The sequence below is a fragment of the Micropterus salmoides genome, unplaced genomic scaffold (assembly GCF_014851395.1).
Source record: "Micropterus salmoides isolate LMB-PRFRI ecotype aquatic unplaced genomic scaffold, ASM1485139v1 Ms_hic_scaffold_6, whole genome shotgun sequence".
In the NCBI taxonomy this organism is placed as follows: Eukaryota; Metazoa; Chordata; class Actinopteri; order Centrarchiformes; family Centrarchidae; genus Micropterus; species Micropterus salmoides.
In genome coordinates this window covers 37,832,598-37,847,887 of record NW_024044348.1, presented here as the reverse complement: position 1 = coordinate 37,847,887, position 15,290 = coordinate 37,832,598, and the positions used below count along the sequence as shown (strand labels likewise).

The 15,290-nt window shown below is 40.5% G+C and overlaps 1 protein-coding gene across 2 annotated transcripts in view; it reads right to left on the bottom strand.

Annotated features, from left to right (window-relative positions):
• The window catches only part of efl1 (elongation factor like GTPase 1), a 32,786-nt gene extending 18,249 nt beyond the window's left edge, over positions 1–14,537 (bottom strand). The window contains exons 1-11 of one of the 2 annotated variants that reach the window (XM_038702060.1): positions 14,501–14,537; positions 13,848–13,947; positions 11,398–11,465; positions 11,199–11,283; positions 10,649–10,782; positions 8,073–8,210; positions 7,674–7,888; positions 6,101–6,224; positions 2,743–2,822; positions 855–991; positions 618–740 (exon numbers count right to left, since the gene is read on the bottom strand). In XM_038702060.1, the coding sequence (XP_038557988.1) occupies positions 618–740; positions 855–991; positions 2,743–2,822; positions 6,101–6,224; positions 7,674–7,888; positions 8,073–8,210; positions 10,649–10,782; positions 11,199–11,283; positions 11,398–11,465; positions 13,848–13,938 (1,195 nt within the window). In that variant the 5' untranslated portion in view covers positions 13,939–13,947; positions 14,501–14,537. Of the gene's footprint in view, positions 1–617; positions 741–854; positions 992–2,742; positions 2,823–6,100; positions 6,225–7,673; positions 7,889–8,072; positions 8,211–10,648; positions 10,783–11,198; positions 11,284–11,397; positions 11,466–13,847; positions 13,948–14,048; positions 14,478–14,500 lie in introns of those variants that run through there. The other variant, XM_038702061.1, reaches the window with a different exon arrangement.
• Between the last annotated feature and the right edge of the window lie 753 nt (positions 14,538–15,290).

Below are 15,290 nucleotides of genomic sequence, written 5' to 3'. Positions count from 1 at the left end.
CCCCACTCCATGACTCCAATTGACTGAAATTGTACACGCTACAGTTCAATGTGTTCTATAAAAAAGCCTCTTGAACAATAAAGGCCACTTATGATGGAGTTTTTCCAAAATGTCATAATCTGAATAACAGTAATGTGACGGGTCTCTCTCACTCTCTCTGTCTGTCTCTCATTTCTACTACTCCTGCATCCATTCAAATACCAAAGTGTTCAGCTTAAGTACATTTATGCTTGAATCAACTTTTTTCTACCTTTTCTACTTTTCAAAATATTGTACATTGTTAAACAAGTTACTGCAACAGAGGTGAAATGAATTGATTCAATTTTGTAATCCACTTCAAATTTAAAGACTTTAGACCACGGTGGACACAGTAGTCATGTCACTTCTTTCAGTGTAGGAATGTTGTTGATGGGGCTTGAAGCAGGTATATCAATTCATTTTTCCAGCCCCGAGTAATAAGCTAGCTTTTGTTCATTTAGTGCCGTGGTTTATATGTTTTATTCTGAAAAGCAGAACAATATTCTTCACAAATTGTTAACTGACCTTCATTTTTAAAATTGGTGGAGGTCCTCTTTAATTCAGTACTGCAGATCCTGTGTGTTTGTGTGTGTGTGTACCTTGTTTAAGTTCCTGCGTCTGCTCTGGCAATGAGTCAAATCGTCGCGCTCCGACAGTCATCAGTTTTTCCACCCTCTCTGCCGCCATGTCTAACGGGCTGGGAAGCTTCTCACACACCATCGCTACAGTCTGTGTTAAGGACAAATAAACACCAAATGTACATACAAAAAACGCTTCACTCAGGCAGAAAGAGGAGTTTTAGCTGATAACAGATAAAGACACGAGGCAAAGGATACAGAGGACAGCCTGGGACACGGGGAGCCACTGGCTGCAGATGGCAGAAAGGAGGACTTTGGGGTCGGAGTGACGAGAATCCCTGGCCATCACCTTCACTCCAAGTGATGTCACCACCTTCTCCACCTTCTCCTTGTCTCTAGTCACAGAAACACACGACACCTTTGCAAAAACACTGCAGGGCATGGACATTCTGACCTGCCTCTGTTCCCTTCCAGCTATCTTCATGAGCACACGTGTTATCATGGCATAATATGACTCAGGCTCAGGTATTTGAGAAGATGAGGCTTATAGGACTCTACGGGTCATGCTAACTTTGCACACTTCACCTCATTAATCATCAATCAATCATTAAGGCTGACTGCAAGGAAATCTACATCTGGGGTAACTTGCCTGTGGACCTCTTCATGTTTGCAGGGCTGTGGCCAGCTGCCAATTTTATTGTGTGTTCATTTAAAAGAAGTAGCAAACAAGATAAAATGGTTTGTGCCTGCAAGTTTCCAAATTGTAAGAATAAATAAGATATACAGAGACGCACCAATTGCAATGTTCTTGGCTGATTCCGATTTCTGATTTTTAAAAAGCCTGTCCTGCCAATTCCAGTTTTTGTTGAGATTTTCTTTCTTTCCAAGACCTATAATTGACAGCGTACACACACATTTTTGTAACTTTTCTTTAGTGTAAAAATCTGTCTCTCTTTATTTATTTTTAGCCCCAGCATGAGTACCGGCAATTTTTCCTGAGGTCCTTTCAACTGTATGTTCATAATAAAACACTCACTGACAAATAACTTTTACATTTTCTCCAAACCTGCAGCAGGTTACAGGACCTTGCGTCACTCACTCAAACACAGCTCAAAATAAAAAGTGCTGCTCCAGGTTGGGCTACTGGACGGAGCATATTACATTACATATACATGTACTCATTTAGCTGACGCTAAAAGCGACTTCCAATTGCTATAAAATATATAATATATGTCAGAGGTCGCACGCCTCTGGAGTAACTAGGGGTTAAGTGTCTTGCTCAGGGACACAACGGTGGATGTGTCACAGTGGGAATTGAACCCGGGTCTCCCACACCAAAGGCAAGCATCTTCTCATGTGCCATGGCCACCCCATACAGCTTATCTGTACGAATAAAATATAACTGAAAATAAATTGTAGTATAACACAGCTTAGTGTTTCCCACAGATAAATAAAACAAAATATTTTAAAGAATACTGTTACCCTTTTTCTAGTAGCTTATTTGCTGTCTAACAATTTCAATTCTACTTAATTCTCCACTTCATTTTAGTGTTAACTCGCAAACTGCTCTAATCTGCTAACCTTGCTTTTCCCTCCAGACAAACAAAGTCAGCCAAAAAAACTCGCATGTTGGATTTTTTCCACCCGTGATTCCGTTTTCTCAGCAGCCGGTGAACCGCGTGTGGAGGAGGCTTGTTCTTAATGATGTTGCCTATCGGAGTGATTGAGACCACCGTGGTACTGAATGACATTGGGACAGGTGTGTTCAATGTTGCTTTACCTGGTCCGTGCTTGTATCCAAGTCTTCTAACATAATACCAGATAACCTTTCTTTGCAAATTCTTTAATTTCTCTTCAAAGTGATAAAATGAGTCACCAAATATAGCCTACTTTGCAGAGCGTTGATATACCTGGGGGGTCCGCCCAAGTAGAGTCAGTGTGCAGGGAAACATGGTTTATTTTGGCCCAACAGGTTTATAAACTGCGAGTGTTGTGTCTTCTTCACTCCAGGTGAACCCCACCTTGTACTACGGTATATCTTCACATTTAAACATCCCATTACAATAGAATCAATTAATTTATTAAGAAAGCAACACTGCTTGTTATTTTTAACAAAGTGTTTCAGTGTTTAGCATGTTTGACCCACCTCCTAGTGACTACTGCATCATATAAACTCCAGATGTTATCCAGCACAAGCTGCACAAACAGCTGCTTCTTTCCTTTGGCCTGCAGCGAAGAGGGAGAAAAGGAGAACACATGAAAATGAATGTAAGAGATATATTTGCTAACATCCCGAATGAAGAGTACTAAATTACGTGTGCATTCTAAAATATTGCACGTGTAATTTTAGTACCTGTTAAGGGTGATCAACTAAGAATTATTGCGCAGATGACAACAGGAGCAAACACAATGGAGGTGGCAGTATTTAAATGAGGGTTTTGCTTGTTTTAATGGTTTCCGCCATGGAGAGTCTAGAGGGAAAGCAGCCACTGCGTGAAAACCTTGGTTTGTTTCGTTCAGTGCGTCCCGAGTATGTGGAAATCATATATAAATATCCTGTCTGAGATTGCACAAAGTACTTGCGACAGCACACCTGAAAAAGTGCTTTGGGAAACCCCAGCAGAAACAGATACGGTATGCTGGAATGACCCAGACGTGAGGAAATGCCAGCAGATCGTGCTTCATCCAGCCAGAGAGAACAATCACAACCGTCTGCGATCTCCTGGCCCTGTACGCCCCAACGCCCCATTCCCTCTCTGGTACCTACAATGGGTTGTGTCGCTATTACGACCGGCGTGCTGTGAACAGTTGGTGACCGTTCCCTCCCACGGAGAAAAAATGTCAGGTCAAAACAAAATTTGCTTCATTGGCAGGAATGTTAATACAACAGTATTGCCAAAGCTAAAGGAAAATACATAGACAAATTCAATTCATATAGTTAATCGAATAAATAAAATCAAATAATTTTATTTCTATATATTGTATATAGAATAATATTATCTAATGTTGTTCATTTCTCTACGTTTTCTTTCATTACGGCTGTGTCTCCTGGAAACTATAACAGCAGCCATCTCTGCAACACTTGGCGGTTTTGCACCTTCCTTTCAGACATATTAAATACATATGCTGTTTCACTCCCATGAAAATGATTTTAGGCGTGTTAGATTGTGTAGTAAATAAATGTATCTGCATGTTACCCTCCCATTACTTTTCACAATAAAATTGAAACGCCCCAAATTGAATATTCATTAAGGCAAAACTCCTGTGAAATCAAACTGTCCACTTAGGAAGCAACACTGATTGACAATCAATTTCACATGCTGTTGTGCAAATGGAATAGAAACAGGTGGAAATTATAGGCAATTAGCAAGACCCCCCCAATAAAGGAGTGGTTCTGCAGGTGGTGACCACAGACCACTTCTCAGTTCCTATGCTTCCTGGCTGATGTTTTGGTCACTTTTAAATGCTGGTGGTGCTTTCACTCTAGTGGTAGCATGAGACGGAGTCTACAACCCACACAAGTGGCTCAGGTAGTGCAGCTCATCCAGGATGGCACATCAATGCGAGCTGTGGCAAGAAGGTTTGCGGTGTCTGTCAGCGTAGTGTCCAGAGCACGGAGGCGCTACCAGGAGACAGACCAGTACATCAGGAGACGTGGAGGAGGCCATAGGAGGGCTACAACCCAGCAGCAGGACCGCTACCTCCACCTTTGTGCAAGGAGGAGCAGGAGGAGCACTGCCAGAGCCCTGCAAAATGACCTCCAGCAGGCCACAAATGTGCATGTGTCTGCTCAAACGGTCAGAAACAGACTCCATGAGGGTGGTACGAGGGCCCGACGTTCACAGGTGGGGGTTGTGCTTACAGCCCAACACCGTGCAGGACGTTTGGCATTTGCCAGAGAACACCAAGATTGGCAAATTCGCCACTGGCGCCCTGTGCTCTTCACAGATGAAAGCAGGTTCACACTGAGCACATGTGACAGACGTGACAGAGTCTGGAGACGTCGTGGAGAACGTTCTGCTGCCTGCAACATCCTCCAGCATGACCGGTTTGGCGGTGGGTCAGTAATGGTGTGGGGTGGCATTTCTTTGGGGGGCCGCACAGCCCTCCATGTGCTCGCCAGAGGTAGTCTGACTGCCATTATGGGGCGGCTGTGGCTGTGGGTTAGCCGTTAATCGGAAGGTTGGCGGTTCAATCCCGGCTCCCCCAGGCTGAATGTCGAAGTGTCCTTGGGCAAGATACTGAACCCCGAATTGTGTGAATGTTAGTTTCTGTTTGAATGTGGGTGAATGCACTAGAAAGGCGCTATACAAGTACGGAGTTCATTTACATTAGGTACCGAGATGAGATCCTCAGACCCCTTGTGAGACCATATGCTGGTGCGGTTGGCCCTGGGTTCCTCCTAATGCAAGACAATGCCAGACCTCATGTGGCTGGAGTGTGTCAGCAGTTCCTGCAAGAGGAAGGCATTGATGCTATGGACCGGCCCACCCGTTCCCCAGACCTGAATCCAACTGAGCACATGTGGGACATCATGTCTCGCTCCATCCACCAACGCCACGTTGCACCACAGACTGTCCAGGAGTTGGCGGATGCTTTAGTCCAGGTCTGGGAGGAGATCCCTCAGGAGACCATCCGCCACCTCATCAGGAGCATGCCCAGGCGTTGTAGGGAGGTCATACAGGCACGTGGAGGCCACACACACTACTGAGCCTCATTCTGACTTGTTTTAAGGACATTACATCAAAGTTGGATCGGTCTGTAGTGTGGTTTTCCACTTTGATTTTGAGTGTGACTCCAAATCCAGACCTCCATGGGTTGATAAATTTGATTTCCATTGATAATTTTTGTGTGATTTTGTTGTCAGCACATTCAACTATGTAAAGAAAGGAGTATTTAATGAGATTATTTCATTCATTCAGATCTAGGATGTGTTATTTTAGTGTTCCCTTTATTTTTTTGAGCAGTGTAGTTTATGCAAACAGCCTCATGTGTACAGTGTGAGAGGAGCTTTTTGTGCAGTTTAGAGAAGAGAGAGAAGACAAAACCATCCATTTTAACTTGTTTCACCAAGATCTTGTGTCTCCAAACACCCAGTTGTTTGCTGCTGCAAGATATTCCCATATTTTACCCTAAACCAGATAACTTTATATTATAACGAGATATTTCTCTATAATTGATTAATCTGTTTGTTGTTTATGTTTGTACCCATTTTTAATGTTCACAAGAAATGCATATATTCATGAATTGTTACATTTCCTTAAGAAAAAAAGAGCTCTAAACAAAGATTATAGTGCTGACTGAATGTGAGGTGTCTGTCCAAGTAGTAGCTGTAACAGTTCTAGTATTTAATAAACCTCATTTAATTTAATTAAACCTCATAATAAACCATTTTTTTCCCTTTCTTTGGCAGTGAAAGTCAACTACACAATGTAGGAGAAAAGAACACAGGAGAAAGATTGAAAACACACATTTAGACCTACAATAAGTCATAATTACATCACCTGAGCTCCCTTCATGATCTTCTTTGCTTTTGCATTGAGGTAGAAGTCTCCCCACAGGGTTTTGAGCAGCACCTCTGCCTTAATACCCATTCTCTGGCTGTAGATGTGGGCAAACTGCTGGATGCTACAAAACACAAAATCAAACCCTTAGTCTGTACTTACATTTTTTTATGCAGGCTCGCTGACAACAGAAAAGCACTGCAAACCCTACTACAGTGTTTAGCTTATTTTTAACTGGACCAATGAGCAGTTATGAGTAAAGTGGAGCTTTCGCAACTTGTAAGAGACTTTAATATGACTTTGTAGATGTCTGGATCTCATCTTCCTCCTCCTCTACTTCAGAGGCTTGTCTTGGGTTGAGAGGAGAAGAAGACAGATGTCTCTGCTGGGACTTCATTGGTTTGTTTAGAGAGTAATCACAAGTACACAGCGCTAGAACTACATACAGAGGGGAGAACAAGTATTTGATACACTGCTGATTTTGCAGGTTTTCCTACTTACAAAGCATGTATAGGTCTGTACTTTTTTATCATAGGTACACTTCAACTGTGAGAGATGGAATCTAAAACAAATCCAGAAAATCACATTGTAGGATTTTTAAATAATTAATTTGCATTTTATTGCATGACATAAGTATTTGATCACCTACCAACCAGTAAGAATTCCAGCTCTCACAGACCTGTTAGTTCTTCTTTAAGAAGCCCTCCTGTTCTCCACTCATTACCTGTATTAACTGCACCTGTTTGAACTTGTTACCTGTATAAAAGACACCTGTCCACACACTCAAACAGATTCCAACCTCTCCACAATGGCCAAGACCAGAGAGCTGTGTAAGGACATCAGGAACAACCTCCTTCCCTCAGTAAGTGCACTGATGATGGGTTGTGGCTGGGTCTTCCAGCATGACAACGACCCGAAACACACAGCCGGGCAACTAAGGAAGAAGCATCTCAAGGTCCTGGAGTGGCCTAGCCAGTCTCCAGACCTGAACCCAATAGAAAATCTTTGTTGGGAGCTGAAAGTCCGTATTGCCCAGCGACAGTCCCGAAACCTGAAGGATCTCGAGAAGATCTGTATGGAGGAGTGGGCCAAAATCCCTGCTGCAGTGTGTGCAAACCTGGTCAAGAACTACAGGAAACGTATGATCTCTGTAATTGCAAACAAAGGTTTCTGTACCAAATGTTATTAAGTTCTGCTTTTCTGATGTATCAAATACTTATGTCATGCAATAAAATGCAAATTAATTATTTAAAAATCATACAATGTGATTTTCTGGATTTTTGTTTTAGATTCCGTCTCTCACAGTTGAAGTGTACCTATGATAAAAAGTACAGACCTCTACATGCTTTGTAAGTTGGAAAACCTGCAAAATCAGCAGTGTATCAAATACTTGTTCTCCCCACTGTAGGTCTTCACATCACACTAAAACATCAGCAGCCTCCAGTGAAAATGCTTTCTGAGGTTTTGAAGCCAGCGTCAACATCTAAGGATCTTTCCTTCCACTTAGACCCTTCACACCGCGCATACCACTGACCCTAACCCTATGATGCAGCTTCAAAGGATCCAGCCTCACCTGAAACCCCATCCATCTATGGCACTGGCAAAGACCACATTTCCTTGGTCAGGAGAAAAGTAGAGTTGGGAGTCGTCAGCTTCCTCCAGTCCGGTACTCCAGTCAAACACCTGATCTCCGCTCAGCGTCTCGCTTTCTTTATCCTCCTCCTTCTCTTTCTCTGCTCGCTCTTCCAGCACTTTGGATGTGAACAAACTCCCTGTCACTGCGTTCACCTATAAGGAAGAGCACACACACCATCGCTTAGTTTCAGTGGTATACAATATGAGTTCATGATGATTCAACACAAAAAGTACAATCTCACTGAAGGTTTCTGTGTAGCACAGCAACGTAGCTGAGTGTGTTACAGAGGACCTGTATTAAAGTAGACTTATTGAGGCCTGTGTCGGCTGGGCTCACCTGTTCCAGGATCTTCTGCAGGTGTGTGTAAGCTTCCTGAGAGGTGAGTTTCAGCTCCATGATGAGTCGGTCTATCTTATTGATGACCAGAACAGGCCTGATGTTCTCCAGCCACGCCTGACGCAGCACAGCCTGGGTCTACACACAATACATACAAGACAAAATCCCATTTTTATGCACGCCATAAATATGGTAGAAGAGTTACATGACTGATCAACCATACCAAAAATGTATTCCAATATTTAATATAGCATTTATTTTTTTCCTGCAGAAAATGTATTTAAGTGTTTATGCAAAAACATTGTGATAATAGATATAATAGATAATGGATAATAGATATATTAAAAATATGCATTTTTAAATAATTTTACTTCAAATGTTTCAGATTCTGAAAATGATTTTAAACTTTCTTTGAATATTAAATACAGCTAAAAAGCTTTGTTTTACTTCTCTGTCAGTTATATATGAAGCTACACCTGAACCTGTGACACCTGTGAAATTTGGTAGAGATATGAGCATGTACAGTGAAGTTATAACAACATCCTGTTTCATGGAGAGTCATCGATATTTGACGCCACGCCACAGGCACGCCCTTTGACGAAAACTCTCAGATAGCACAACTTTTGATCGTCAATGCCTTAATACTGCACAGCAAAAATTTGAAGTCAATCCAATTAGTTGCCTAGGAAGAGTTCATTAACGGACATACCCTGTGAAACTGCAAAAATGAACATAAAATTTAAAATGGCCGACTTCCTGTTTCTTTTAGGGCATTGCTCCATGAGGTTTTTTTGTAGGGCTGGACATGATTTATCTGCCAAAAATGATCAGAAACTATACCCGGGGCTGCAACTTAGGGAGCGCTAGCAAGCCATTTTGCCACGCCAATGCACAAAAACATGACACATACATTTCCATGGGCCTTGAATTTTGGGCAAAGTGTTGTGATTTTTCAAGCATGTTTAGGCTACAAAAAATGTATGTAATCTACAGAAAGAAGAAAAAGAATTTGTTCAGTTTCAATAGGGTCACCGCATGTTTCATGCTCTGGCTCTAAATAGGGATCTTTGATGCTGGCAGGTAGGGTTGGGCAATATGGCCAAAAATATTATCACAATAAAAACATTTCATATAATTTGATTTTGATAATTATCACGATATATGTATATTTCTTTCGAGTTCAAAAGCTAATGTAAAATTGAAGAAAACAGATGGTTAATTATTTGGTTAAACTTTTCTTTATGGTCAGAATGTGACAAACACTTGATGCCAAACAGTGGGTCACTTAGCAAATGTGAGGTAGAACAATCAAAACTATTATGATAAAATCTTTTTCAACAACTATGATTAATAAATCTATTTTCAGTCCCTTTTCCTCAACAAAATAAATAATTTACTAGAAAAATTAAGTGCAAATTTGTTTGTGATTCAACTGAATTAAACCAAATATTTATTGACGATATATTGAACATTTATTGCATTGATAGAGGAAAATTATATTGCAATAATTATCTTTATTGTTTTATTACCCAGCCCCACTGGTAGGTGGATTTTGTTGTTTTTAGAAATAAACAGGCCATTTGCTATACCTATAGGAGAATGGTCATCATTCTTTTCTCTAATAATCTCTCTAATGTGCAAGAAAGTTAAACATGTAAAATAAAGCATCATCTAATTGTTGTTTAACTTACAATATATAGTTTTGAAGTGTTTTACAGCACTTATAAATCAAATATGTAGTAGATAAGTAAGTTTTTTTGACCAATGATGCCAAGCCGGGCACTTCCTGCTGTTAGGGCTACCTTTAAACATCCAATAATCATGGTCCAGGTACTGCTCTGGTGTGAAAGCTGAATGCATTTTATGCCCTTCCACCAATCTGAACTCTGGTTACTCAGGGCCCTGATACACTATGCACTAACATTATTCACTAACATTGCTCATCCCTTTTTGCAGTGTGTCCGAGACTGTTACCACTAAGTGGCTTTTCTAAGCTTCCCCCTGCATCTCACCTTCTTCTTTTTTGCGAATAGAGAGGGCTCAGTTGCCATCCCATGACCTAAGCATGAAACTGTTGTCATGCTGTCACATGACAACAGGTGGTTAAACAGTATATGGGGCGAGAGGGTAACCTCCTTGATCAGATCATAGGGGTTTGATCTCCTCCTCAAAAAAGACCACTCACTTCACAGGTCATGTGACAACTCGTGTGCCCGCCTCATTCACTAATGAAGTTCTGAAAAGCTAATAAACGGACCTTTATGCTTAGATTATCTTGTTCTACATACTGTTCCCAAAGTTCCAAAGAACTAACATCCATGCTCAAATCATTGGTCCTGTGAAAGTGGGGGGCTATGCAAAGTTCTTACACTGTTCACCTAGTTGATGTGAACACCCTCAAATTAAATCTGACAGTCAGAACTTTAACATCAATGTTTCATTTTAATTACCGCATCAAATCCAATGTAATGAGACAAAACTAAGTCCAAATACTTACAGACAGCAGACTACAAAGTCTCATCTTTCTGAACAAACAGCTTCCTGAATGAGACAAAGTCTAAAACAGTGATGTTTACCTGTGGACACACTCCCTCCACAGCATCAACTATTACAATGGCACCGTCACACAGCCTGACAGCAGTGGAAACTTCCGAGGAGAAGTCGACGTGACCAGGAGAGTCGATCAGATTTAGTAAGTACTCGTGATCTCCTGAGGAGACAAAAGTGGATAGAAACACTATTCAGAGTTTTCTCCTCAAAAACCCTTGTTTAGATTGGAGAGAATTTCTTGGCTTTTTACACTCACGTCAAACTCCAGTTCAATAATACTGGAGCTCAGATGAGCCAACTAAGATTCATTCATTATTTATTTTATTCATTACAGACAGTAGTGTTGAAGCTATATGAGTCAAAGCTTTGTAGCTTAACACCACTATACTAATGAAAGTGTGATCTTTCACATAAGACAGAGCATAATAAAGACAGTCATCAACTAAGGATCATACTGAGCAATAGTATATACAGTGTATTCACCATCAAACAATTAAAGGTACTTTTTGTTTGTTTATGGTATATTGTGTGAATTGCTGGACAAATGAAGGCGACTTGCCATCATAGTGGCCTTACCATTTCTGTAATGCAGAGAGATGGCACTGGACTTCATGGTGATTCCTCTGATCTGTTCATCCTCCCTGCTGTCCAGATACCTCAGCTGGTAGTTTAACACATAACAAATAAGCACAAATAATGACAAAGAACTAAAACTGGAATCTGTATAGGTCATACAGCATGGCTGTCAAAAAGGTCTCTGTAGCAACTTACTTACCTTCCCAGCCAGTCGACTTGATATGATACCATTACTTGCCACTAAGCAGTCAGCCAGAGTAGTTTTGCCTGCAAAGACGTAGATTGAGATAGAGGTAGACAGGCGTCCTGTAGATGTCACTACCTTACAGCATACACTGAACATTTGCCTGTAATTTTATTTATTCATTTTACTATTTTTGACATTTTATATACTAAACAATTAATCTATGAATTGAACATATAATTGAAATTAATCATTAGTATTAACCATTAGTTGCAGCCCTAAAATTCTTTAGCCCAGGTTTGTCCCATGCTCTAAATAAGCTATGAAAATAGTAACATATTAACCAAAATTCTCAGCTGGGGATATCACACAGATCCAATCTCTAATTGAATAAAAAAATTTACAATTTTTACCAAAATCTGCCAAAGCAAACCATTTTTACTTTACACCTAATTAAAGTAGTTCTTGTTGAGAAGTATAGGACTAGTGGTCACTCTGTTCCCTCCCAAACCATGCAGGACAAAACAACTTTTTTTGTCTTAAATACTGATATTGTGCTCCAAAACAGTAAAAAGGACTGCTTTTGTTAAAGGGTCCTAGATCTTTTAAAATAGCCTACCATATGTAGATAGTGCTGATCTGGCAACTGTCAATTCAAGTTATTAATTGTTGACATTGTATGTAACTAAATGCTGTTAGAAATGCCGAATTTAAAAATGTAAAATAACGTACACTTAGTGGCTTCACTAAGTGTCTACGTCTTCAGTATTTTTGAGCACAATCAGTAAATACAGGTGCTGGTGATATAATTAGGATATCATCAAAAAGTTGATTTATTTCAGTAATTCCATTCAAAAAGTGAAACTTGTATAATGTATACATTCATTCCACACAGACTGATATGTTTCAAGTGTTCATTCCTTTTAATTTTGATGATTATAACTGACAACTAATGAAAACCCCAAAATCAGGATCTCAGAAAATTAGAATATTGTGAAAAGGTTCAATATTGAAGACACCTGGTGCCACACTCTAATCAGCTAATTAACTCAAAACACCTGCAAAGGCCTTCAAATGGTCTCTCAGTCTAGTTCTGTAGGCTACACAATCATGGGGAAGACTGCTGACTTGACAGCTGTCCAAAAGACGACCATTGACACCTTGCGCAAGGAGGGCAAGACACAAAAGGTCATTGCTAAAGAGGCTGGCTGTTCACAGAGCTCTGTGTCCAAGCACATTAATAGAGAGGCGAAGGGAAGGAAAAGATGTGGTAGAAAAAAATGTACAAGCAATAGGGATAACCACACCCTGGAGAGGATTGTCAAACAAAACCCATTCAAAAATGTTGGGGAGATTCACAAAGAGTGGACTGCAGCTGGAGTCAGTGCTTCAAGAACCACCACGCACAGACGTATGCAAGACATGGGTTTCAGCTGTCGCATTCCTTGTGTCAAGCCACTCTTGAACAAGACACAGCGTCAGAAGCGTCTCGCCTGGGCTAAAGACAAAAAGGACTGGACTGCTGCTGAGTGGTCCAAAGTTATGTTCTCTGATGATGGAGAGGCAAAGAATCCACGTTGCTTGAAGTCCAGTGTAAAGTTTCCACAGTCAGTGATTGTTTGGGATGCCATGTCATCTGCTGATGTTGGTCCACTCTGTTTTCTGAGGTCCAAGGTCAACGCAGCCATCTACCAGGAAGTTTTAGAGCACTTCATGCTTCCTGCTGCTGACCAACTTTATGGAGATGCAGATTTCATTTTCCAACAGGATTTGGCACCTGCACACAGTGCCAAAGCTACCAGGACCTGGTTTAAGGACCATGGTATCCCTGTTCTTAACTGGTCAGCAAACTGGCCTGACCTTAACCCTATAGAAAATCTATGGGGTATTGTGAAGAGGAAGATGCGATACGCCAGACCCAACAATGCAGAAGAGCTGAAGGCCACTATCAGAGCAACCTGGGCTCTCATAACACCTGAGCAGTGCCACAGACTGATGGACTCCATGCCACGCCGCATTGCTGCAGTAATTCAGGCAAAAGGAGCCCCAACTAAGTGTGGAGTGCTGTACATGCTCATACTTTTCAGTTGGACAACATTTCTAAAAATCCTTTTTTTGTATTGGTCTTAAGTAATATTCAGATTTTTGGAGATACTGAATTTGGGATTTTCATTAGTTGTCCGTTTTAATCTTCACAATTAAATGAAATAAACATTTGAAATATCAGTCTGTGTGTAATGAATGAAGAATAATATAATTAAAAATAATAATATTCAAGTTTCACTTTTTGAATGGAATTACTGAAATAAATCAACTTTTTGATGATATTCTAATAATATGACCAGCACCTGTATTAAGTTGATGAAATTTTAAATGGAATTTGGTTTAAGGTTAGCATCTGTACAGACACACAATCAGGGCTCGTCTCTGCGTCAATAATGTTTAATGTCAGCGTCCCGACTCACCGTGGTCAACATGTGCCAGAATACACAGGTTTCTGATGTTGGCAGGGTTTCTCTGCAGTGCAATGATCTTTTCCAAGCTGGAGAGTCCCATGGCGAGCACCTAAAACAAATGACAACACTCAACGTAACGTTACGCTAGTCACCTGCTTCAACCTGCTGATTTGTTACTTATGACCATAAAGACCATGAAGTGACACTGACGTGATAGTGTGGAATAATAGTACAATGACACTGTTATGTTACATGTTATGTTACAGTGCAGGTCAGGCTTTGCTTGCTTTAACGTTACTGGCTAACGTTAAGGTTAAAGCTAATAACGTTAGCGTCGGCAGAGCGGTCTGTCAGGACGATAAGGTTTAAACAGTGAGTGGACTCAAAACACGGACTTTAACGTAAGAGTGCAGTCAACATAAAAGGGTAAAACTAGACTGGACATGGAGTAACGTGCCTGCGAATTGCAGCGTTAACGGGTAATCTCTGCTAACACTGTGGCTATCCTAATCTAAATCTCTCACAGAAACAAGAATCAACATGGCTTCTAAAACCTCCACACGACACCGCTAGCATGTGCTACGCTGCCATGTAGACTTAAAAACAACATTATTGTGAAAGTAAGCACACATTTCACAGACATGTGGACATTCTTAACTCACGTTGTTGTCCCGGAAGTTGATGAAGCACGTTAACCACACCCATTTGCTAACATTGGTGCTGCATTCAGGGCACATATTAAAAACGGGCCACAAGGCGACAGCTTGTTCTTGACAGATACAACTAGATAAGACACATTTATGTGTAATTCATTCACAACACCTTTTAATTCAGCGTACAGTTTGTAAATAGAAACCTGGTGCTATTAACAAACTATGCATTCGCTGACAAAAGCGTTTCTTTTTTTTTTACACGCAGCTATGGATGCACGGTGGTTGCTAGGTTACCAAATGGGAGAAAGTGTTTAAAAAGTTGTGGAAATCTGTGTGATGTTGGTGTTTGATACCATTAAAAAGTATTAATCAGTTCCATACTCAACATAATGGCTGAGGTGGAGGCTCCTGCTTTGGAGCCACCTTGTTGTTTATTATCTCCTGGCACAAACTGAGTCAATATTTTTACTGTGTCAAAAACATAGAAAGTACATGAAATGTTTGGCTTCTGCCACAAAAAGTAACATATTTCTGCTTTATATTTTTTCCCCTCTTCATTCCTGTAAATTATGTTATTGAAGAATGTGGTATCGCATGCTGTATGCAACCATTGATAAGTGCTTGTAAATACATATTATATAGCATAATCTTAAGGAGTCCAATAGTTTGGAACCACCACTTTATAGTGTCCTAAAAGCAAAAAGTCACTTTTTCACTAGAGAACTAAGAGGTGATATCCAATAATCATATAATACAGTAATGCAGCTTTGTCATTTGCTTTATGCTGCATCTATTCACT